Source organism: Anopheles gambiae, chromosome X (assembly GCF_943734735.2).
Source record: "Anopheles gambiae chromosome X, idAnoGambNW_F1_1, whole genome shotgun sequence".
Lineage (NCBI taxonomy): Eukaryota > Metazoa > Arthropoda > Insecta > Diptera > Culicidae > Anopheles > Anopheles gambiae.
Genome location: NC_064600.1, coordinates 15,235,940 through 15,261,589, shown reverse-complemented (window position 1 = coordinate 15,261,589; position 25,650 = coordinate 15,235,940). Strand labels below are relative to the sequence as shown.

The 25,650-nt window shown below is 39.6% G+C and overlaps 2 protein-coding genes across 2 annotated transcripts; both read right to left on the bottom strand.

Moving 5' to 3' along the window:
* Nucleotides 1-10,662: 10,662 nt before the first annotated feature.
* On the bottom strand, nt 10,663-12,140 carry LOC11175982 (uncharacterized). The gene is made up of 2 exons (XM_003437062.2): nt 11,663-12,140; nt 10,663-11,573 (listed from the first exon to the last, which is right to left on the bottom strand). Exons 1-2 carry the CDS (start codon nt 11,918-11,920, stop codon nt 10,959-10,961), a joined length of 873 nt encoding a protein of 290 aa, XP_003437110.2. The 5' UTR covers nt 11,921-12,140; the 3' UTR covers nt 10,663-10,958.
* A 2,679-nt stretch (nt 12,141-14,819) lies between these two features.
* Nucleotides 14,820-17,038, bottom strand: LOC133393076 (uncharacterized). Its single transcript, XM_061656398.1, has 2 exons — nt 16,270-17,038; nt 14,820-16,199 (listed from the first exon to the last, which is right to left on the bottom strand). The coding sequence occupies exons 1-2, from the start codon at nt 16,352-16,354 to the stop codon at nt 15,880-15,882; spliced, it is 405 nt and encodes a 134-aa protein (XP_061512382.1). The 5' UTR covers nt 16,355-17,038; the 3' UTR covers nt 14,820-15,879.
* Nucleotides 17,039-25,650: the final 8,612 nt, after the last annotated feature.

Here is a 25,650-nt window from a genome sequence, read left to right as displayed (position 1 = left end):
AACCAGCTTAGCGAAAACGATAACTTTCCGACCTTTAACTTCTTTTGAGTATAGATAAAACCAACTCCGATCATGGCAGGTCAGATTTGTTCGGATTGTCAGGATAGGACTAAGCCCATCCATCATCTATCGACTTCTCATTTAAGGAGTTTAGTTATGTCCTCCTACACAAGGTAATCCCTCTAAACTCCAACGTCCTAAAGGTTTTTATGATCGCCTAGACGATCAAGTGTCGAAAGTCCGCTTCGAAACAGTATCCACAGTACCCAAAATTTGAACATACCACAAAGCCTTTCTGATATTACTGATTGTTTAGTCATTGATATCGATTAAAAATTGGCGAAAAAAAGTATTGAAATTGGGGTTTTTATTGATGCGCGGGTGGCAGTCCATGCTGCTCTTGTTCATCTCTGTTTCATAAAGATTTATACAGATGTGAACTGTATTTTGTCGAAGCAAGTTTGTTGATTTGGTACGCACTCACGGTTATCATGAAATTTCAGCAAGAACAGCAAAGTGGTGTGAAGATTTTTCTCAACCAAAACGTTAATCCCGCAAGCCGAATACGCACCTAAAATTTATCGGGGTGTAAGCGGTTACCAAATCAAATGTTTGTTCATCACGAGCAAGTGGGCATCGCATTTTGTTTTCTTTTGAAGCTCAGAAATGTCGTTTTGACAGAATAAATAGCTGCATTTTCAGTAATTTGTTTTCATTCAGTGAAACGAGAAAACCATGTATTACTCAATAGCTTTCAGTAAAAAATGTAACTGCAGCAAACTTATAAAATTTGCAGTGCGTGATTCGTACACCAAACCCCCCCCCGTCGATGGATTTGGTGAAGGGGCCCCGTCTACCATAACGCCTAGGGCCTCGGAGAGGCTTGACCCGCCGCTGCGTAAGATGCGTGTTCCTGTTCGACAATCAAGCGCTCAGATGAACTAGAGTGCCATTTTTTTTCCAAAGAGCAGCATGCATGGATATTTTTTTATCTCATAGCTGAAGGCATCCGGTGGATGCGATGGAGTCAAAATGGGTCACTAGGGTCATATCGTATATTCGCGTATTTAACGACCACTGGGGTAAAAAGATCCCCTGATGAATTACATGGTTTTCGAGGATCTATCAGCGAGATATATAATTGTTCGGAAGTAGGCGTTGAACGATGGAAAGCCCTCGTGTACGATAAAAGCAACAATTGTGAAAATAAAGCTGTTTACAATACATATGTTAAAAATCTTAGAAAATGGTTATTTGCTGCTTTTAGGATATTTCTCTTCTTCTTCTTCTTTTTGGTTCAACAACCGTTGTCGGTCAAGGCCTGCCTGTACCCTCTTGTGGGCTTGGCTTTCAGTGACTAATTGATTCCCCCCATAGCAGGATAGTCAATCCTACGTATGGCGGCACGGTCTATTTGGGGATCGAACCCATGACGGGCATGTTGTTAAGTCGTACGAGTTGACGACTGTACTACGAGACCGGCTTGCTTTTAGGATATTTAAGAATGAAAAATTGAACGCTGCGGCACAGACCGCACAAAACCGAAATGGATACGTCTCCAACATCTGCACAGCAGATTTTAATTGTTTTTTTTTCTTGTTTTATTTATTTCAAAAATGTGTGCTTCTTTTTCAATGATTTATCGCTGTATGATTGCTTCATTTAAATGTTAAATATATTTTATCAAACGTGGAGTATCTAAACCGTTATCCAAAATATATATGCTGATGTGTGTATCGATGCGTTCCTTGAAAACATATGACATTTTTGCTCATTTATGTGAATCAAAAGTTAGTTTAGTTAGTATTATTTGTAAATTAAACTACTTTCGCTTTATCTGTACTGAATTAATCTCCATTAAGGTACACAGCTTTCAGCGTTTTTGATGTTTGAACGAGGATATTTTCTTATAATTATCATCTAATCAGATTCCTAAAGGATGAAAGACATTCTCTTACTCTTTTAATTGTGTTTTGTAATAGATTATTGTCCATTTAATTCTTTTTTTTATACGCTTTGTCCATTGAATATTTATGTTATGTATTACAGGGATAACAACCGTTGTTGATCAAGGCCTGCCTGTACCCACTAGTGAAGTGGGCTTGGCTTTCAATGACTTTTTGTTACCGTAGCAAGATAGTCAGTCCTACGTTTGGGGGCACAGTCTATTCGGGACATGAACCCGTGGCGGGCATGTAGTTACGTCGTACGAGTTAACGGCTGTACCACCAGACCGGCCCAAAAAGGATCTATAGTCTTCGTGTAATCAAGCTAATATATTTTGCATAATTTTTAAGATGTGCATCATCGTTGTTTCCGGTAGTGCAAAAATCAAAACTATATTCAAATACTACACAGCAAATTTTCTCATGTGGCTTCAGTAAAGATTTTTTACTGAAACGGTTCAGTAATAAAATATTTTACTGGTTTTCAGCATGAATGTCATATTTTTACGAACTTTCTGCAAAACAATTTACTGAATGCATTTCAGTAATACGCAGTGTACTGAAAATCATTAAAATAAGTGTCAAAGTAGTCGTTTTACTGAATATCAGTAAAACAAATTACTGAAAATGCAGCAATTGATTTTGTCAAATTGACCTGTCAGTCAGAACATCAAAACAAAACAATGCGGTACCCACTTGCTGGTGATGTGCAAAAAGTTAATTTGGTAGGTGCTTACAGACACCCTGGTGAAATTTCAGGTGAGATTTCGACTTACGAGATTGATTTCAAATAATTGGCAGCCGTGCTGGTGTGTAAAATGTTTGCTACAATCCAATGTGCTCGCTGAAATTGCGTGGTGACTGTGAGCGCTTACTGAACCATATACACTTGCGGCGGCAAAATACAGTATAAAAACTGTATAAAAAACCACAAAACATGTATGAACATGAATTGAGGAACTGGCAATCTCCAAGCATAAATAAAAACTCAATTTAAAAGAAACATTTCCTCATTGTTTAATCGCTACCAACTACTGAAAAATCAGTAATATGAGAATGGCTTCACTGGGATTTCAGTAAACGAGCTGTCATTTTGGTGAGCACCGGACATTACTGAATGATTCAGTAAACATTATTTTTACTGAAAGGATTACTGAACCTTTAGTTTAAAAAATTTCAGTAAAATTTTGCTGAAGTTCAGTAAAAAAAGTTTTCTGTGTAGCTATACTAGTGTTACTAGTGTTTGGTGTAAAGCAGCATTTCATTCTCTGTAGTAGTTTTTCAACACAAGTGCGCATTAGGTCGTTTTTCTAAGCTAAGAGTCTTGTATATTGAAATAAATCAATGAACAATGAAATAATAAACTGTAGTTAGTAAAACTCCAGACTTTCCGAATTTCAGTAGAGATCTAGGCATATCTAGATAAAGGCATATCTGGAAAACCTGACAAAAGGATCTGAATTTTACTCATTTATACTTTTGTATTTTTAGAACAGAGTTTGCAATACATTTGTTTGCTCATTCATCTACATGAGCAGTGAAAGCCACTATACAAAGCTTGTCTGATTTCCTGCTTCACAGATACATAAAAAGTGCCTGAAATCCAAGCGTCCAACAATGATTATCCTGCACTTGCGTATTTGTAGTCTTTTCGTCCTTGCAATCGAGACCGTTTAGGAAGTTCTTAAAAAATATAAATTAATCATCAGGAGCATCTTTATGACTTATTATCAGGAGGGGATTTATTGTTTTTAATATGGAAGAGTGCGAAAGTATGTAAAATTTGTTTTGGCCTTCAAAAATTATCTCCAAAGTTCATATCAACTTTTAATTGCTATAAACGTTATCAACACATTCCACACACTTACTTGTTAGAATGAACTACTTTGAGAATGATTTAGTTTTCCGTTCATTTGTGCAATAAAAACAAAAAAATCAATCGCTTATAAAAGTGATTTAACATGTGGAGGTTTAGCTCGGGGCCCCCTTTAGGCCGGGCCCCCCCGCGGCCGCTCAGTCAGCTTATAGGAAAATCCGCCACTGCATATAATAGACTCTTTCAGCGATATATAGCAATGTTCGGAAGTAGGCGTTCATTTCATACTATTTCACGATTTTTTGGTCTCGGAGGAAACGTGTTACTGATTTTTTGGTAAGCCCTCAGTTTAAATCCGAAATAAACTCATTTATTTATTTATTTATTTATTTATGTATTTATTTTTATTTTATTAATTGCTCGGCCACGTTGGGTTACAGCAATAGTGCTTACTGACTATAGTATACAATTATTCACGAAGGAGTTGGAAGGAGTTTATGGTACGGAAAAGGAGCGAAGACGGGATCGGTAGACAGGATAGGATATGTTGAAATCGAACAGATCAGAAGTACTATTAAAAGACGACATAGCTCTTACAAAAGGCTCATTGCGAGCTAAACGTGTACGACATATAGGTAACTGGAGACGAAAACGATAACGTAAGGTGCGACAAGGTGCATACAAATGTAAGCGCGACAGAAGTGAAGGGGTATCAATCGTATTGAGCAATATGCCAGCGACGAAGGAAGCCTGAGCGACCGAGAGGCGGTGCTCCAACTTGACAAGGCCTAATAGAGTGCATCTATCGTCATACGAAGGAAGCGGAATAGAGTGATGACCCAGCGACCTACGAAATACGATCCTTGTAAAACGTCTCTGGATCCTCTCAATCCTTTGGAGCAGAGATAGTTGGACAGGAGACCAGATGACACAGCCATATTCCAGTACGGAACGGACCCAACAACAATAAAGGGACTTAAGACAAAAGGGATCACGAATTTCAGTGGACATGCGACAAATATAACCAAGACTTTTGTTGGCCTTGTTGATGACATAGTCAGTGTGCTCCTTGAAAGAAAGACTCGGGTCAAAGAAGACGCCAAGATCCTTAGACAAGGACGCACGGGGAATAGACACTATAAGCATGAGTTATACTTGTAGAAGATCGGAAGAAAGACAAGACGGAACAACTCATGCTCATTTCGGAATGCACTCTTCAACACAGCAGAAGAGGCTTATATAACATCTTATGTTTTTTCGAACGCATTCACGCGATTAGTGATAGTTGCATCAGGGACGCAAGCAGGTACGTTATTCAATAGATCCTGAGGCAGTAGGTCAAACGTTTCCAGCAAAGTTTCCGAACTGACATCAACAATGTAATCCATTTCATCTTCATTTGTGTGCATGGTATGAGCCCATTCGTCAAAAGCTTGCAACAACGTAACCAAAATGTCATTCGATTCAGCGGTGTTTATATCAGCTTCTTCGTAAGACTCGTTCTGGTGTAGGACATCGAAACATGATGACGACTGCATACCATTCCATGGTTGATCCATGTTGTTGTCGGTGTTTCGTTGTTCCGAACGTTTGCTGTACGAGTGTTCTGTGAAGGTAGCGTTACTCGATGATGGTTGCATATCATTCCATGTTTGATTCGTGGTGTTGTCTTCGGGCTGTTGTTCCGAACGTTTGCTGTAGGAGTGTTCTGCGAGCACAGCGTAACGCAATGACGGTTGCATATCATTCCATTCCTTATCCATGACGTGACCTATGTTCCGTTGCTCCGGATATCTTCTGTGTTTAAAGAAATAAAGAAATAAAGAAATAAAGAAATTAATTAATTAATTAATTAAGTAAGTTTACTTCTTATAAATAACAGTATTATTTTGTTACAAAACATATTTAGCTTACCAATAGCTAAACGATTTGGACGGATTAGAAAACCTCACGATTATTATTCCCTATCCCTTATATGGGGACGCCCAGTACATCGTAAGAGTGCGTGCGTGAAATATGAACGGTCATTGTCACACATATTGTGCCATTTGGGGAATGCTAGCACCGCCGTTTACCAGCTCGTTACCGTGAAGTAGGCATATGGAAAAGAAAAAACAGATATTTTTTATAGTCTTCCACGCAAACTGCAAACTGTTGTAGATGACGCCACTGCGGTGCTGACTGAGCGAATTTACACAATGAGCGCTGATGTTCTGAGTTGGCTTTTGCGGAGTACAAACTGCAAGTTGAGAGAGCGGAGCGCGAGTTACGTTGGCTTACGTTGGCACGCTCTTCAGAACATCTGAAGCAATTGCGATTCTGCATTACGTGCTTTACTCGTACTTTCCATGTTGCATTGCGTTTTGTTCTGAGACACAGCTGCTGAGACTTCGTACATCCGAACGCAAACCCCAAACCCAACGCTCAAAATTGATCGCTTTAAATTTAAAATCCTTTAATAAATTACGTAAAAGATATCCTAAATGAATTCCACAGTTCTCAATTTTTTACTTTGTAGTGGTACATTAACATTTCAGAAAATGGGACAAAATAAAATTATGTTTACATTTACATGGCATGAAGTCCGTACAGTAATCATATTCATTTTTTTTTTATTTTAGTATCTGCCTGCAAGGTTAAGATCACTTGTTAAGAAGACTTGTTAAGTAGGACCTAACTGCTAGCTAACTGACTAACTGACTGCCAGCTACGGGTAATCAAAAAGTCACCGAAATCCAATCCCACTAGTTTCTTAGTCTTTGAAATATCTAAAGAGCTTGAAATTTAAGTACCTCCTTTCGAAACTCTACCAGAAATCCAGATCTTCGAATAATCTTGAGCAAAATTTTAGCAAGCATGCCATATGTATATTGAAAAGAGAAACTGATCTGCAATTAGTTACACAGTAGTTAAACTAGAACAAAATGGACCGCGCCCCCATACGTAGGACGGACTATCCTGATATTGGTAACCAATAAGTAACTGAAAGCCAAGCTTTGACCGACAATGGTTGTTGTGCCAAAAGAAGAAGAATAAGTTAGGCAAATTACTAGGCACTGCTAGAAGAACTAGGCAAAAAACTGTTTATGCTACTTTGTAAGAAAATAATGTAATAAAGCACAAATTAGTTGTTTTTATTAAAAAAAAGGCTTAGTGGGTCTAAAGCAACTACGGTTAAACCTAGTAGGCGAGAAACAAGAAAACAGAAATGTTGTTCATTAGATTCCGTGAAGGATAAAATAAATACCACACATTGTAAACTGATGAAACACTCACATTTGTTCAATTCACTCAATTTCAAAACAAAAAGTCGACTTATCGCCGTCTAGTTTTACGTGTCCGAGTATCGATCTATGCTGTTGGACGGTTCACAGCAAACTGAACGCAAATCGCTGAACACGATTGTACATAGGTAAACGAAAACGCAAGTGTGCTTGTTCTTTAATGGTCGTCCCCTCGGAATGAATCATGAGCCTAGCCCAATGTGACTGGCGGTTAGAGCGAAGCAGATCAATTACATTATACGGCAATCTCACCACAACTGTTACTTAGCATTTCGAATAGGAGATCATACAAATGAGTGCATTGTGCAAATTAGTAATGGACGTTTGAATTTGGATCAAAGAAGAAAAATAAAAAAGCCGCTGCTGCCTGATTGTAATATTTGGTCGTATTAGTTTACGAACCTTCCGTGTAGTGACAATCCAATGGTAGCAGAGCACAATTCAACCACAGCAGCGTAAACACTGTAATCACGTGAAATGTTATACGTAATGCTGATGAGCACAAATCGTGTAACTGTCCTCCAACTAGAAGCAAGCTAATGAGAAAATACCAACTGAATGTAACAAAAATATATTTATGTATACATATTTAAAATGAAGCTAGATTTTGAAATTAAAATAAATTTCATAAATTAAATAATAGCTGACTAATAAACTTTTTGTGTTAATCTTCACAAAGTCTTCACAGGCCGCATTATTGGCTCTCGAGGGCCGTATGCAACCCGGGGACATATTTTGGAGACCCCAGGTAAAACACATTGAAAACAAAGCGCATACTAACAAAAAATCTGTCGGTCTTGATACTTTCAATAATGGTACTTACCGAACAAATCCATTGTTTATTTATCTTTTTACTTTCAACAGCTTTCTAAAGCTTGAATAAGTTTCAAAAGTGTGTAAAAGTCCAAAATATTAGCAATACCTTAACACGACAAAGATTCAACTACACAAGAAAACTATAGACCAATCAGCATTTTAAGCATCACAGGTTTTTTTTTTTTAAGTAGTATTATAAAGGAAACGGTGAACGGTTTCGGACATTTGGTACAAAAATGATTGTAGCGCCTGATAAGTAACTAAGTAAGTACAGCGCCTACCACAACTATATGGACAGTCGTTTTTCGCGATTTTCGAACAATCCATAAGAGATAGATAAAAACAGTGAATGTATGAGTTGTGCAGAATACTGTTTCACTTCTTCGTATATTTTTTCAAATTTTTTTAACACATTTTTACACGACTTATGACAAAAATCCAAATTTATGGTCGTACCATAACTATAAAGACAATTCGAAAAACAGGTTTTATGCGATAACTAATGCATGTAAAAATCGTTCAAAAATATAAATAAGATATTTTACAAAGGTTTTAAAGAAATATTTTTTTGAACGATTCTTAAAAAGTGTTCTTATAACTTATTTTAAGGCTTTATAAGTTTTATGAGAGTAATTATCAAAATATATTTTTTCGAATATCAAAAACCTAGAGAAATTTTTTGTCGCCTGTAATGATTGTTTTGAAAATGCAAACCAAAGTATGTTAAAAGTTTTTCAAACATTATTTTGAAATTGCTAAAAAAAAAAACACATTGTTTTCAAGGTGTTTTGAAATTGGGAGGAAAAACATATCATGTTAGGTGCCTTTTAGTGTCGCTTTTGTTTGATCGGATCAGTTTTTTGAACCGTTGTTCACAAAATTGATAAGATTCTCATGGCAGTTTCAAAACATTTTTTGAAAATCTTCCTAAATTCTTTGGATTTCATTTTCAAAACAATCATTACAGGCGAAAAAACATTTTTTAGTGATTTTTATATTTAAAAAAATAGATTTTGATGATTACTCTAATAAAATTTTTTTAAACTTTAAAATAAGTTATTAAAACACTTTTTAAAAATCGTCTAAAAATATGTATCTTTAAAACCTTTCTAGAATATGTTATTTATATTAATGAACGATTTTTAAATGCGTTAGCTAGCACCTGTTTTAAAACCTGTTAAACCTGTTGTTTTTCGAAGTGTCTTTATAGTTATGGTACGACCATAAATTTGTTTTTTCGTCATAAGTCGTGTCATAAAAACGTGTTAAAATAAATTGAAAAAAATATACGAAGATGTGAAATAGTATTCTGCACAACTCATACATTCACTGTTTTTCTCTATCTCTTATGGATTGTCCGCAAATCGCGAAAAACGACTGTCCATATAGTTGTGGTAGGCGCTGTATTGACTTCCCTCAATTACCAATGAAGGCAACATCATACCTAATTATCAATTCTAAGTCAACTACACATCAAATTCATAAAATGAAGCAAGATTTACTCAAAACCCGTCCAACAAGGAAATCAACCGACCTAGCACTACTCCATGGTGAAAAAGCGTTTGATAATGATAAAAGGTTCATGATAGGCAATAACATTTCTAAAGACAAAAGTAAGTCAAAACCATTCACATCAGTAGTAACTTATCATCGCTACTTTTCCACAATTTTATCTCAGACATACTAGTCGTGCAAATAAGCAGAGTGCAGCTCCCTCAAATACAGCGAGCCTCATATCGTCCAAGCTGGTAATCCGCCAAATCTGGCCACCATTCCAAGCTGGTATCCCTGTCTAAAAATCGTGGTGAGACAACTGGCCTATTTACCCGCTGAATATGTCGCAAACCCCTCTTCATGTAAACTTCGTCGCATACTTGTGGACAAGCTACCAGATGCCAAAGTAGCACATGAAAATCAACAACTTTGTTGGACCAGAATCTGGGCTAATATGCAAAGCTTTGATTTATCAGCACAACAACGAGCTACTCTATACATGCTAGCAAATGGTAAAGTGTCACATGGAGAGCTCTTGTTTCGGATGGGAAGAAGGGCTTCCAATCAATGTTCGTTTTGTCCACAAATGGAAAGTCTGGAACACAAATTTGCTTGCTGTAGTAGAGTAGCGGCGGCTTGGGCACTGCTGCAGCAAGAAATAGTTTCAAAAGCTCCAGGACGCCCCTATTTGTTCAATAGTCTGCGATTTCCAGAACTAGAAGGAGTTAGTCTGGGAATACGTATATTTATTCTTAGGTTGTTTGCTAACTACATTTTCCACATCGTTGAAAACAACGATGTTGAGATAGATATAGTCGTCCTTAAGTGTGCACTACTTTTGTAAATGTAAAGTTTTTTTTTTGTTGTAAATATCCACACTAGTAAATAGAAATTAATCTGTACACGCAAATAAATATATTTAAAAAAAAACAATACACTTTTGCTGATGATTTCGCTATAGAAACATATTTTACACAATTTAAAGCTATAGTCATGCCACTTAACAATAAACTAAGACAACACAATATACCCTGCAGCAAATGGAAGCCAAAGGTCAACCAAGCAAAATCTGAGGAAAGTTAGGATATTTATTGATTGTATAAATATTTGCATGAGGGCTTAAGATAAGATTTTTCAACAACACTAATTCCGATCACCAAAAAAAATGCAATTTGATTAAATTTGGGTCAGTTAGTTTATCCAGACAATGAGCATAGAAAAACTATTCGAACTCATTACACATTAATACGCAGGAATAAATCCAATGTTCAATGAATAAAAGCTTGTATAATACTGAAGACGGCACGTGGTTTAATGCAAACAGTCGACCATTTAGGGAGAGTATGCCGAAGGAATAAAGGAAACATATATCATGTCTTTGTTATGCGGTATGAACTCTTCAAAAATATTGTTTTCTTTATTGACTTCAAATATTAGTACAAAATGTAGTCATACAAATGTTTAACGTTTAAATGATTTTTTACCAAAATACATTGTATTAAAGTAAAATTAATCCTCAAAATTGGTCCACTTTCTCCAATAAGGGTACAAACAAGGGTAGGTTTGGTTTACCGATAGCTGCACCGTTTTCGTGGGCACATCCTATTCAATCGAATGGCCAGGCATCTGCTTCGGGCCATACGGAACCGTCACCAGCTCGCCAGTCGACATTCTGCGTTGCAGCAAAAGCGATGTAAGTATCGGTGGGGGTCCCTGGTGATCCGGTGGCAGCTCTGGGGCAAATATGACGCAATCCGGGATACGCTCCATGATATCGTGGCTTCCCAATTGAGCGTACCAAATCGCGTACAGTGAACCGTACGATCCTGCTCTACCGATTAGTTTAACTATGATTGGAACATCGACGGATAGTTGCTGGTCGGGCTGTTCCGTATGCTCATGCAGCGGTGGCCAGCACGGGTTAGCAATCGATGCAGCACCATTGAATGCTGTCATATTTGCTTCCTCATTTTCGGGTTGCAAAAATATCGGTGCGCTAATAGCAGTTGGACATGCGGGAATCATAACGTCGTCCAATTCCGACGAGTCTTGTTCGTTTGCTTCATCATCAGACCCGGTCTCGTGTTGATACGGTTCCACTACCGCTACGGCGCCACTAGCTCTCGGGACCAGCCCAGCGGATTTAATTCTCATTGGAGCCACTGGAGCACCACTGACATCGGCTTCCACCAGCTCGTCCTCCCGAGGTGTAATTACCTGCAACGTTTGAGAATCGTTATACGGTTGATGTTTTCGAAAGCGTGCATTCTATCGAAAATAGAAACCTGGAAAGTGGGTAAAAGTACCTGGGACGGTAAGTCGGCATGCTGCTGCTGCTGCCACGGCTGTCCCGATGCCCCCTCATCACTACTGACAGGTGAGCGTAGGAAGCTCAAATCGATCGGAACCGGCAAACCGTACAGCTGCTGTCCGGCGGGGAACCCACGCAAGTCCGGAAACGTCATCGGACGCCAAGGGGTTGCGCTGGACTCGGCCACTCTACTGACCATCGGTGACGATTGTACACCGTTACCGGAATCACTCCCTTCAGCTGCTTGGCTCATCCTGTTCTGGAGGGTATCGCAGGATTACACGAGCAAACACACCACATAAAAAGATAAATCAAACAAACAAAACAATTATAATGTTAAAACATATTTTTGGCTCGTTCCCACTATTTATTGGAATCTTCCCATTGCAATTCGATACCAATAGTCTGGGTCTGGGATACCAATAGACATTTCTGGGTAAACCCAATCAATTGTTGAAACTATAAAAAAAATTAGAAACAACAAAAATAAATCGGAAAAATGACCAAAACCGATCCCGTAGCAACTGTGTACGAGTGCAGCGTTACAATTAAGTTTATACATCAAATGTTTACAGTACAATATAAAATAGCTTCAATGTATACTACGATGATATGGATTTTAAGCTCAACGGTCTCAGTAAGGTTCTTCGATTTTCTGGGACAAAACAATTTCACGAACTTTTATCATAAATTTTGAAGCATTATTAACAATCAGCACACATGATCAAATGGGTTAATATCTGTTATTTTTTACCAAAAAAAAAATCACATGTGTCGCAAATAATGCCCGGTTTACATTTATTTCCTGGATGTGAAAAACAATCGCTAAAACCCGGTCTAACAGCGACGCGCGACGAAGAAATCAAAATGGAGAACAAAACAACTTCCCCTTATCTCACTTGGACAAACCACAAAACCATAGCGCTTTGTTTTGCCCGCATTAAGGCTCGAGCACATCGCTGAATGGATTCAATCCATATATTGTTCAGCCCAATGTAGCAGGCAAGAATATGGATGCAAAATTAAGAATGATATAAAAAAAGAACACAACGACAGCAACGAATTCAGTCACGAAAAAAAATCTACGTGAGCACACACATACAAAACCAATTGAAACAGCCACTAAGCAGAACAATCAGGGAACATCCGAATGGGTATGGCAAACATCGAATCTCTCCTTCAGTTGAAATGTCTCGGCATCATCAAATACAACTCACTCGACTGTAAACAATATTAAATTACGATAAGTATAATTCGAAATGTATCCTAATTAGCGCGGTTATTGCTCGCCTGTGCAACACTTTTGCAATTTTGGCGCGTATTTGGACGCGTAAGGAGAACCGGCGCAACAGAATGACTTTGGCAGATCAGAATCACTAATGAAAAAAATTATGTATGCCCGCACTAATATTTGAAGATGTGGCGTTGAAACGATGTGCAGCAATGGGGTGTATGACCAAAGGAGGGACTTCACTGTGTAAGAATCGCATGCTAACGGGATGGCCCGTGTGACAATGGGAGTCTAAGAAGATTCCTCCTCTTTGTAAAACACGCAAACACACACACGCACTCACACAAAAACACAGAACACGCGATCAGAACATTGTCATAATCGCAGACAGACGGGTCAGGCCTTCAGCGTACGTAACAATGCCCAGGAAAAGAGTGGGAATAAATGATGATGGTTGTCCATGATCTTGATGCAAAAAAAAAACCCAAAACCCTCCCGTTGTATTACGTTGTATTTTGAATCCCTTCACCACACAATGCTATTTTCTAACCACAAAGCACTGGAACTGCACCGCCGGAGAACTTTTAACTGCGCTTCTATACAATCACCGGCCGCTTCAAGCTCTTGCGCATTTATGATGGGTGTGCGCTTCCTTCAGTTTTCACTTCGATGGTGCGATTGAGCGTAACCTTACGCACTAATACTGGAGCAACCACACACGAGCCGCCGACTCCACGCGCGTTTGAGGGCCACACTGCGAGAGAGCCTCGCCACCGTGCGAGAAAGCGAGAGAGCGAGCGAACGAGCGAGCGTGTGTGCGAGCGAGAGGCGATTGGTTTCGCAGCATCCTTAAGAGAGCTTCTTGGAATTTCAGTTAGTGATATCTTCCGATGTAGCTGTGCGATATATTGCCTGCGCTTGCCTCAATGTGTGTGTGTGTGCATGTGTTCGCAAAGGTAGTGGTAATCATGCGTGCAGAAAAAAAAACAAAATTGGCAAAAAACATCCGCTGCGGCTGTCTAATTCCCCACAATGAAGACGTATGGACGCTATTGAAGATACCTTTTGCGTTTAAGTGGAATTTTTCCGGACGTGGACAAAGCGCGATAGTGTGTTTGTTGTACAGTGCGCATTGATCTGTTTCTGTTTCTTTTTCGCTGGTGCTGCGCAGAAGAACGCGGGGTACACTGCTGCTAGTAAAAAAACTAAAAAAAAAACGCGACGGCACAATGCATCCGTTCTAGGACCGTCTAGCCACCGGCGGTACCCAGACGAGTTGTCGTGATCCGAGCCTAACGAAATGTTAAGTTGTATAGGTGTGTGTGTGTGTGTGTGTGTGTGTGTGTGTGTGTGTGAAAATGTTTTTTAGCTTGATGGTGAGACAGATACAGACGAGATAGTGGTACAGAGGAAAAGAGAGAGAAATATAGAGGGAGGGAGAGAGAGAGAGAGAGCAAGCAAGAGAGAATGAAGAGAGCATTAGAGTGGTTGATCGTGACAGGTTGGGGGAGAAGGGAGATAGCATACTCTAGTTAAAAAAAATCAATTTTACGGAATTATTGCACAGCACTCCGTGGATGATGTTTGCATAAGAGCTCTTTGTTAACGGACGAATGTTAAAATTAGCGCGTTTGGCGACCATAGCTTAGTACGGCTGTAGCTTAATTTTCCGAAATAAACACACAATCTCAATCACAATCACAATACCTGATGCTAAATCTAGCTCTGAAGTGTTCAGTTGTTTTCAAAAAACGATAGACATTAAAGTAAGCATCACTCATTCAAACGATGTTCTAACAACAAAACAGATTTTCTGTATTACGCGAATAATGCGTTCCATAGACATTCACGTAAAACCGACTTTGGCGTATTTCAGATATCACGTTCAGCCAAAACATAGTTAATGAACAGTACCAGTACTAGACAAAAATAAATAAGCACTTGTTATTCATATATAAACATCGCTATAACTATTCTTGCATTGGACATTTTAGTAAGCTTTCTTTTGATAAATTATAGCATTTTGTAAGTTCAAAATTAATACCTTGGTGATGTTACATATATTTCTAGAAGTTTGATCTAATAGCAGCGTAATTCATTTTTCAGATAGACAAAGTAAAGTGCGCACTTTGAGAATCGATAGCTCTAAATTATAATTACTATAACCAATAGTTTTTATGACCATCTCACGCTTCAATAACAGTTTGACAGCGAGGTGACATACTTTCAACGAGGTTTGAATGTGTTGAGGGTTTAAATTTATCCAGACTTTCTCCAGCGCTACAAACAGTTTTTCACGGTTGGTCATGTCATCTATTTTACCTTTTTGGCCCACAATAGACCAATGGTTTAGCGGTTTCGGACACTCCTGAAGCAGGTCCTGAAGATCGCAAAACGGTTATAGCGCCGGATAAATAAGTAAGTAAGTATTCTCCTCATAAGTCCATTGTAACCTAAAGAGTGAATGACAGAACAATGTATCCTCCCTTAACTGAAATCTTTCTAGTGATGCTTCTTTAGCGATTATGTTTTACCCAACAAGGAGTTGATTGTAGACAACGTCGGGCGGAGTCACACCAAACAAAGAGAGCTTTCTCATAAACGGAGGGTTCTACCCCTGCAATCATCACACATACGGTTGGTCGATTGAGGAAAACATTAAATACAAATAATAGCACTACGCCCTATCGCACCTGCGCAAAAAGTCCCTGCGAACCTGCGAAAAAAAAACGAGTTGAAGAAGTCGAAGAGATAAACGAGAATCACCTACATGGCAACGGCCATACAAAAAACAACCTAGGCTACCCTTGTCCTAGCCTTTCCGTTGCTGGAAAACCAATCGAAAACACTAGTTGCCCTGTGGTTTTCTTGGGATACGTACAATTATATCGAACGCTCGACAGTCGGTGGGTGTATGTTGACCATTGCACAACATTCGACTACATGGCACGTATGCGTGTGCTGCGTCGCGTCTCTTTCCCTCATTTCGCTTTATCCTTTTCTGGCTCCTTATTTTCATATTCTTCTGATTTTACTTTGATGATTGGCTCACAGATCTGCCTGTCGTATTTGCCGCAAAACCGGAAGTTGCACGACTCCCCCGCCACGTGACCCTCACGCATTAACGTGGTCATGCAAAAGGTACAGTACTGACTACCAGGTTCATAGCACAATTTCACATTTTGCTGTGGCTGCTTGTTTTCCTCTTTGTCCCGTTGTTCGTCTAGTTTCAGCTCTTGGTCCTCGAAAAACAGAAACTGCAACTCTTCCGACTCATCGGCCGCTCTACCGGACACGAGCGCTGTAAACACGATTTATCATGAAACAAATCTTTCAGCTTCCTACGGGTAGTTAGAACAACCCCTTTGTACCTTGACTCAGCTTCAGCTCCATATTCAGTATTTGAAGGGCGTGAGCGTTTAAAAAGACGTTAGATGATAGAAGCCACAGCCGCATAAAAACACTATTCCACTCTGCAAGAATATAGAATCAACGTTTTGGAAGCGAAACAGCAGAAAGCGACCGCCCCGAGTGTAAAGAACGATTGCACTGCTGAACAAGCGCACAGCAAACCACTGCATGTTTAAGTTGACAATTCCAGGGTTCTGCAACCCTTACGTGTGTGAGATTATGTGAGATAATGAGGAGAATAAATTAAACAAAATATCTACATCAACAAATCTTATTTTTTCCAAATTATGATTTATTGAATGTTGATACATCGTGCTTTCATCTTTCACCTTCCTTCTGCAATGGCAACTTGCCAACCAATCGGTAAAAAAAAAATTAAACACAAAAGTACGTGTTCCTTGAAAACACCTCTTTAATGATGGTAAGTAATTCATTTTACAAACTTGACTGTAAATCTTTTCCCTTTGTATTAATGTAATTTTTTGTTAAGCAATACGCCCAAATCCGTTCTTTCGGAATATTTTTTTTGAACTCTAAAATACTCAACTTTACTAACCCGATCGTACTATGAATTAATGCTCGGTCGGAGTATGCCAGCAGTCTTTTGACATATACTAACCTAGAAGGTCAGTGATAGACGCCGATGAACCGGATTCCACTGGTCGCAGTTAGAGCTTCTCTTCTTTAGCAATTCGCCATCAAATCGCATGTTTGCAATACAGCCTCTAACAGCAACAGGTAAGCACAAGTGTTTCTTCCGTGCTAATATGCATGTTTGTACAATATTGATCAAGTCTTGTCATCCAGTACTCATCGTTATATGTTTGTTCGTTGCATGTTTCAAATCACATTTACCGGTACATCTTGACAACTGGTCAATAAAATGAACGTGTGTTTACAGCATAACAGTGAGTGTCTGTGAATATTTGCAATCATGGAATTGTCGTTGATGGTTCAACGCGTCTCATACAACAGGATTAGCAAAGTATGAGAATCACATTCGTCGCTTTAATGTCTCTAGCTCTTACTGTAACTCTTACGTGTATCCGTGTGACATTGCTGCTGTCGCGTCTTTTTAAACGACAACGGTTCGGACGCACCATTAGAGACTAAACACCTGTAAGTCTAAAACAGATACCGCAATAAAACATTATATGTACCGGTACGATCACGAATATAGAACACTCTCACTTTTAAATAGAACTCAAGAATTTAAATAGAACTAGTTATGTATTTAAACAATCTCAGCCAATTAAGTTTAACAAAAACAGGTTTAAGAAATAATGTTTTCGCCAAATCAGATAAAACAATGTGGAAAGCCTCATGTTTTAGCCACCGTACTGTAAAGACACTGTACATTCAGCTCAATAGACTGTTCTAAGCAAATAATTTAATGAATTTGAATTAAATTTAAACAACATTTTTCAAAGCTATGTTTGTTTCACACATTTACACACATATGGTCGACTTCATGTTATCTCACCTGTCCTTGGTATCATATGACCGTTGAAAAAGTATAAGGGTGAGTTTTTTAGCGGGTCGTTCTTTGTCTATACCATGTTAGTGTTTAGAGGGGAGAGTCTGTCTCCTCATGATAAATCAGATTGAAAAGAAGTTTCTTGTTTCGATGAGAACTCAAGCAACTCTGTTTTATTTTGTGTCACTCCAACTTATATAATTCAGCAGCATACTATCCTTATCGCAGAAGAGTTCTGTCCAGTTCAGTTCGAACCGGAATCGTTTCCAGTGGAGGTGCGGTACGGAAATTCGAATTCCAATTTCGCCTTGTCTGCCATTCCCCATTCGCCCTTTTGCAGAGGGCTTTCTTGGCTGAACGTCAAACCTCAATGACAACGGGATTGTTTTTGAAGGTCGGAACACGTGTGATGCTTCAGCGAGCTCATTTGCTCTCTATCCACTGTGTCGAAAGGACGGACTGCAATAACGCGCTACACAAATATCCGACCATGGACTGTAAGTGTAAAGTGTTTTACGTATTTCTGAGCACACCTAATATTTACATTATTCTAATCAGCATTTAGTAAAGGCTACAAGATAAGCAACGAGGCTCTTCCGCCCTGGAAGTGCTCGAAACCCGGAGAGTTACAATTTTCCTTCTTTGAAGATCAGGAGCTACGACCAAAAACCAACAATGAATACCTCAATTCAAATAATAAACGGCCTTCTAATACTTCGACTGACTCATCTTCTGCCGCAAAACAGCCCAGAGTAGTAACGTTAATGGTGGAAGCTGCTATCGAATTTAAGCCATTGCTTACAAAAAAGGCGCGAGATAGCTCTCAGCAACGATCGACGGTGATCGACAAGACAAACAGGATCAGATTTTGAAAACTCAAAGAGCTTAAACTGTTTTAGCTTTAGCTTCAAAAATATATCAAAATTAACAGCTTAATTATATCGTTCATATCAAAGATTGTATTGTAGTAAGCAAACACGCAACAGAAGAAACGAATAAAAATAATTTACAGAAACAATAGAAAATATGTAATTGAAATCACAGCACAAATGGGAGGCTTTACGGTGAAAGATTGATAAGTTGTTTCTTCTTCTTCTTCTTTTTTTTCTTATTATTATTATTATTATTGTTATTATTATTGTTATTATTTATATAAGTATTATTATTTTTATTATTATTTCTGTTATTATTTTTATTAGTGTTATTATTATTATTATTATTATCATAATTATTATTATAATTAATATTATTATTATTATTATTTTTATTATTATTGTTCTTCTTTTTCTTTTTCTTTTTCTTCTTCTTCTTCTTCTGCTTTTTCTTTTTCTTCTTCTTCTTCTTCTTCTTCTTCTTCTTATTCTTACCTTGCATCTACTTCATCTTCTTTGGCACAACATACGTTGTCGGTCAAGGACTGTCTGTACAACTGATGGGCTTAGCTGATTGATAGGTTTAAAATTGAATAAAATCGCCATACTGGTTACGGAGCGTGACCTTGACTCTGAATGTTGTAGTTGTACTGAGAATAATGCAAATGTAAATGATCTACCTTAACTGAAAACCTGCGATGTCCTGAGTGATCTCATTTGCAGCATAGCTTTCCGCCCGATCTGGAAAAGAAGCCGTCATAATCGCTTTCGGAATGAAGCACCCCGCTCTGGAGGAACCATAGAATGGTGCCAACTACCGCAACGATGCGCTGGAGAACCAACATAAAGCGCAATATTTCAAAACCACTGCATCTCAAGGCAGAAAAACCGTCAGAAAACCAGATGCACAGCAAAGGTAAAGGTAATAAAACGTAGCATCAGACGCTAGGTACAATAAATCTTAATATCAGAGACACTCACTGTCTGGAGATATTTTTTTTTGCGTTTGTGTGCTGCACTGGAACGCTCCCCAAATAAGGGTAAATGCGAGCTTTTCCCAGATGCCCCGGGGGACAAATACCATTAAACTGAAGAATTGAAGAACTGCTATTAATAACAAGTTTGCAGACGCGCTGAATAATAGACGTCATTGGAGCTGCTCCGGATGAGTTGTTTTTTATTTTATTTTTATTTTTTTTACTACCAGACCTACCATTCGCTATTGCTGTTGTCTGCTCAGAAAAGTTCCCCACTTTTGCCATCAATCAAGCCGATTACGATTACGGCGATTACAAAAGCTTTGCAGAAGAGCATCAAAGTACAAAGCGTTTACATGAAATGTTTCCCAAATCGTTCGTCTACCAGGTTAATGAAACTGAAGCATCGAAGAAAAGACTAGTGCTGATTTCTGGTAGTATCAGTTTATTCGTAAATAATTGCTTGTTTTCAATTAAATTCAGCATCAAGCAATTTGCATGGGATATGTTAGAAGGTTCGGCCAGCGTAGAACTATTGAGTGTCGAAAGAACTCCTTACTGTCGAACGCTAGAAATATCCGTACGAAACACACAAACGGAACGATATTGATGTGCCTATTGCGCGTATCTCTTTTTGGTGTACTTTCTCGCACTCTGCTGTAGTTCGGGTTTGGTTAGTGCATATGTATGTTGTTTTTTACTTTGCCGAACTTCCATCCCGCTGCCAAAAATCCTGCTGCCGTCGTCTCAAAAAAATATAGCTCGCGCACGCTGCGCACAATGCACATGGAATCGCTCCTGTATTTGTAAAAATAGAAAAACCAAATTATTTGTGCTGTGTTATGGTGGTGATGGAGGTGATAGTTGGTTATCGCTCTAGTATGGACACCCTCCCTTCTTTACCTACCCCGTCATGCAACACGTCGTAGGGGCATATACGCATTGAAGGTCCATTATATTGAACGCACATCCTGCACGCGAAGATAACGACGTCATGGCAGAAAATGCACAGCCCTAGCAGTCTGCGAAGGGCTGCTGTAGAGGAAAGCAGAAATTAACCAAAGCAAAAATAAAACGTACAATAGAGAAGAGTGAGCTGCGCTCCTATCGCTAATAAAAAATATTTACCATCGCCTTGGGCCAAGCGCATACCGCACGGTCCAGCGTTGGGATTGCCCATTTTGTCTGCACAGTTGTTCTGTATCGGTACTGATCGAATTTTCGCCAAAATTTGTACCGTAATACTTCCACACACACGCACACATACACTAAGAAATAAGCAAGCAACGCGTACGGCTCACGTCTAACACGTCGTCAGCATGGGGCGAAAAAAGCGATGTCTCTGCTCCACTGGAACTCGTCCACTGGAGCGGCATCTTCTCAGAAGTTTGTACGTCTCGATACACTCTCTCGAACAAACACACACACATACACATACACTCATCCTCTTTCTTTCTCTTTTTCTCTATCTCTCTCTCTCTCTTTCTCTCTCTCTCTCTCACACACACATACACTCTGTAGTACTCATTCTCTGCCACACGGTATATTCTCTCAATACTTCCAACCCACTACATCCCTTCCAACCGATGTCTCTGGGGTGTGGGGGCACGAAGCAGTAACAATGACGCCAGGTGATTGGGAAGAGAGGATATTGTGGATGCAATTAATATTTGCAGTATAATAGTGAGACCTAAGTCCAAGATGCAGGGGCGGATTAAGCCCTAAGCGAACTAAGCGGCCGCATTGTTCGAACTATGTTCATTCGCATGACCGCTTAGGGCCTCCTCTCGTCTTAATCCGCCACCGCTAAGCTGTATGGAAATAAGAAGGTAAAGTGCTTCAACTCAAATTGACATTTGCCGACTTGACATAACAATACTAAAAGCTTCTTCTGCTTCATTGGCAAAACAGCCGTTGTCGGTAAAGGGATGCCTGCACTGGGCTAATGGGCTTGGATGTATGTGATTTGTTCATTACCCATAGCAGGATAGTCAGGCCTACGTATGAGGGCTAAGAGCTCCGGCGATAAACTCGGGAAGGGTTGGACAGGTGCATAGAAAATAAAATACGTTTAGACATAACAATACACCTTTCACTAAGAAGAAGAGGCAAGCAAATGAGTAAAAGCATCCATTGATTGCAAATTCATCCATTGATTGTCCAGGCTGAATGTGTGGGGCTGACTTTCACCCATCGGGTGCCTTGTCCTCGCTTGATTGTGATGCAATGACACGATGATGAATGAAAAAATTATTGCCATCCCATTTTATGGACGCGAATTTCCGCGAATTTGCGAAATCGCAAGAGTGACATGTTCAACTCACGGGAAATCTATCAGTTCCTTCCTTTATACCAGTTACCAAAAAGATATACGCGCAACAGGCACATCAATATCGTTCCGTTTGTGTGTTTCGTACGGATATTCTTTCTCTCTCTCACTATATCTTTCTCTCTCTCTCTCTCTCTCTCTCTCTCTTTCTTTCTTAAGCTTTTCTATATGAAGTTTCACGCACACAAGCTGTCATCGCCGCAGGCACTCCCAATTTGACCCTTGTGTCGAACCGGACCTGCGCTCGTGAGCGCTAATTCATTCCACATTCAACCATCGGGTACTACGGTGCGTGTCACGGATTAGTTTTGTTTGACTGTGTTTTTGTTCCTGTGTTGTGGCAACACGATTTCATTCATCCCACACTCGGCCGATCGCAGCACGATGCAGAAAGCATACTGGACAAGTGAGAATTTAATGCCCGCATTGTGGTGCGGTATCGTATGCTTTTGTGGTGCATTTTGCTAACTGGCCCCCATCCCGTGTCTCTCTTTTGCAGTTTTTGTGTCGCCCAAAAGTCGCTGTGATTTTTGCGAGCGACCTTTGCGTGCTGTATGTAACAAGTGCAAGTACTCTGGTCGCGTTGGAACGTGCCCGATCGTAGTGCGAAAGAGAAATGTAAGTGCCGGTGTAACGCTACTAGCTGTGATGTGTCCAGATATGTCAACAACTAACTGCCCTACTACTACCCTCCCATACAGGTTTTGGTTCACTCGCACTGCTGGGAGCGGATGTTGGGACGCTAGCAAATCTCTACCTTAGCAGCAGCAATAGCTTCACTTGGGCCATACATCCATCCCTTGAAACTAGCTTCAATGTCATAAAATTGTCCTCTTTATGCACTCGCTGCTGCAAGCGTCATTGATGCTAAAAATAAAACCAGAAAAATAAATTGTACACCCATGCTTTCGCATGGCCACTACAACGACTGGCTTTTGTTACATATCGCTTTCTATCAAGTGTACAGCACCTATGCTTCCTTCGTATTAGATTAGCAAAACCAGCGTCCATGTTCGGAAACTTGGCTGAAGTGATTTCAATAATTTGTCTACTAATAATTTGTTAATAATAATAATTTGTAATAATTTGTTAGCTGTCAATGGTTTCGGAATGCAAATCGCAGAATTTTTTGAAAAAGACACAATTACAGGAGTAAGTAATGGTACTCTGATAGATGTATAACTGTTTGTTTTTGAGCAATCTGCTCCTGTTATCTCTGGTATTCGCAGTCTGATTAATATGAGAATGCTTGTTAGTCTGTACCTAGATGCTCGGGGGTAAGTAATTACTTAACGTTTGTACAAAAAAAAACATAGATTGCCGATTTGTCATAAAGTTTCCTTCACACCCTCCAATCATGCAGCATCAATGGTCGGTAGGGCCCCGATCACCACCAGTCAAATTGTGTATGATGGTTCATACAATGGCAGATTTAGGGTACCGGGAGCTCTAGGCGATCCGACGAAGGTTGGCCCCCACCCCCTCTCCCCCGCTCATCATCTACAGGGGGCCAACATTCGTCGGATCGCCTAGAGCTCCCGGTACCCTAAATCCGCCACTGCATGAGCCATCATACACAATTTGACACTTCTATCTCTCGAACTCGGGAGCATGTTGTATTTTAGACCAATGAAAAATATTACACTCGAGCGAAAACTCTAGCATTTTCTTAAACTGGTTCAGACAAGAAAAAAGCCAAAAGCAAAACGATACATATTTTTCAGTATGTAATGCTAAAACAGCGGCACCATCTACTACCTACCACCTCAATACAAACTGAAACGAAACGATAATCGGAGAACCGGTCTCGAGCATCGCATGACTCATTCTACACAGGTATTTTGCATGGGGAGCGGGTTGAAAATTGTTTACTCTTAGCATCACATTCTCCATGCATTCTTCAGCTGATTTTCCGCTGCAATCGGAGCTATTCTCGGGTCGGTTGGAAAGCTGTGATTCTGCATACTCCGCAACAAACCGGTTCCTCCGTTTCACATGGTTTCGTTTGGATCCTTTCACGTTCTCCTCTTGGGTCGCTTCGTCCAACCGACCGGCCCCCTGCGAGATGTAATCGAGCAGCTAATTCCATGTCATAAATTGTGTCCCATGACGCATGCCTAGTCGAACGAGTCATGGTCACACAGCCACCAGTGTGCAAGCACCTTTGATTTTTACATAACATTTTTCATTTCAGTTACGCTTTTTGTGTACAGCTGATGATGTCCGACAATAGATCTAAACAATTAATTTTAAACCTCCATCATTTTCGAGATTTAATAGTTGATAACGTGCTTTAAGTTTAACTAGAGTCGTCAGCTATTCCTGCATCAACAGTCTTTTTGCCATCCTGTTCATGATTTCCTGATTTCTCTGATTTCGTCTGAGCTCGATGTATTTGTGTACAAAGTTTCGAAGATAGCTAACAGAAATATGATTATGAAGCTGAAATGTGATCAGTGCCAGACAATTGCGCGAGCTACTCATAGATGACGCTGTTTAACGCAAACAGGAAGATCGCCCTTTAGTCGCGTTGGTTTTACGACCACTGCACCTCAGCCCTATCTTTTCTCATATTACTCATGCATATTTGTGTGAGACTGTGTGCGGAAGCCATGCAATCGTGTCGAGGAGATAAATGGTGTTATTTTGATCGCCGCTACATTCGATGCGTTTAGATGGAGCTTTTTTTTACATCTCTTCTTAAGCTCAATGTGAGTGTGTACGTACAGATCTTCCGCTGTCCGTGAACTATCCGCGTGAAAAAATGAACATACTGCTGACTTATTCGTTGTTGTATGTCTTTGTTTGGCGTCACTTTGAACCGATTGGCTTCGCATGTCACTTGCATCTTATCTGCAATCTATTTCCTAGCATCTTTTGTGCTGGGCTTTTCCTCCTACCAATTTCCCGTAGAGTTCCGACCTCGCTTGTCCCACGGTATCCATCGCGCCGAAGTGCCAACACATCGAACGAAAAAGGGCGTACCCTCGCAAACCGATTACGATACGACTCACCATTGCAAGCTACGCAGCACTCTGGCGTACAAAGTTGCAGACCATGGCTATGGTCTGGCTCATGGCAATAACAACGAGTTAATTAAACAAGAAACTGGCCAATCGCTAAGCGCCGTACGAAATCCCATCAGCGCTTATACACCTACGCGTTCTCTGAAGCGTGCATTCGTCCCGTCGTATCATATTCACCTGATTAAGCTGTTGCATAAGAGCGTGAATGTGTGCACAATCACGACCAACACAATTGGCGATTAGATGGAAAAAGAGAACACCTGCAGTGCAATGGCTATGATTCATAATAACCAGCTATATTTCCTGAGTAGCCAATTCTACAATTTATAAAAGCCAAGGAGTACTTGATACTTTGCAAAAAGAATTAAAAAATGTTAAATAAGTTTATCAGGTTTATTTTAATTTTATAATCAAGTCGTCTCGTCGACGAGTTGATGAATTTTGTTGGTTCATTTGTATGGAAAAGTTAACTTTGGAGTTAATTTTCTCGACTCAAATCTTATAGATTTCAGAATAGAATAAGCCTACTATAGATGATTAAAAATTTCAAAATATAACTTGAAAATATGTGGGTCAAAGCAAATTTTGGTTTTTGAATGATACTCTAATTTATGGGCATTTAAGGGTGTAGATGAGGTATTCAATAAAAAAGAAAAAGAA

What these genes read in the sequence shown, in the direction of transcription:
- LOC11175982 (XM_003437062.2), bottom strand. Translation starts at nt 11,920, where the DNA reads ATGAGCCAAGCAGCTGAAGGGAGTGATTCCGGTAACGGTGTACAATCG. An exon ending in ATGCCGACTTACCGTCCCAG is followed by an intron (nt 11,574 to 11,662) that starts GTACTTTTACCC and finishes CAAACGTTGCAG; the next exon opens with GTAATTACACCTCGGGAGGA.
- LOC133393076 (XM_061656398.1), bottom strand. Translation starts at nt 16,354, where the DNA reads ATGCGGCTGTGGCTTCTATCATCTAACGTCTTTTTAAACGCTCACGCC. An exon ending in GGAGCTGAAGCTGAGTCAAG is followed by an intron (nt 16,200 to 16,269) that starts GTACAAAGGGGT and finishes TCGTGTTTACAG; the next exon opens with CGCTCGTGTCCGGTAGAGCG.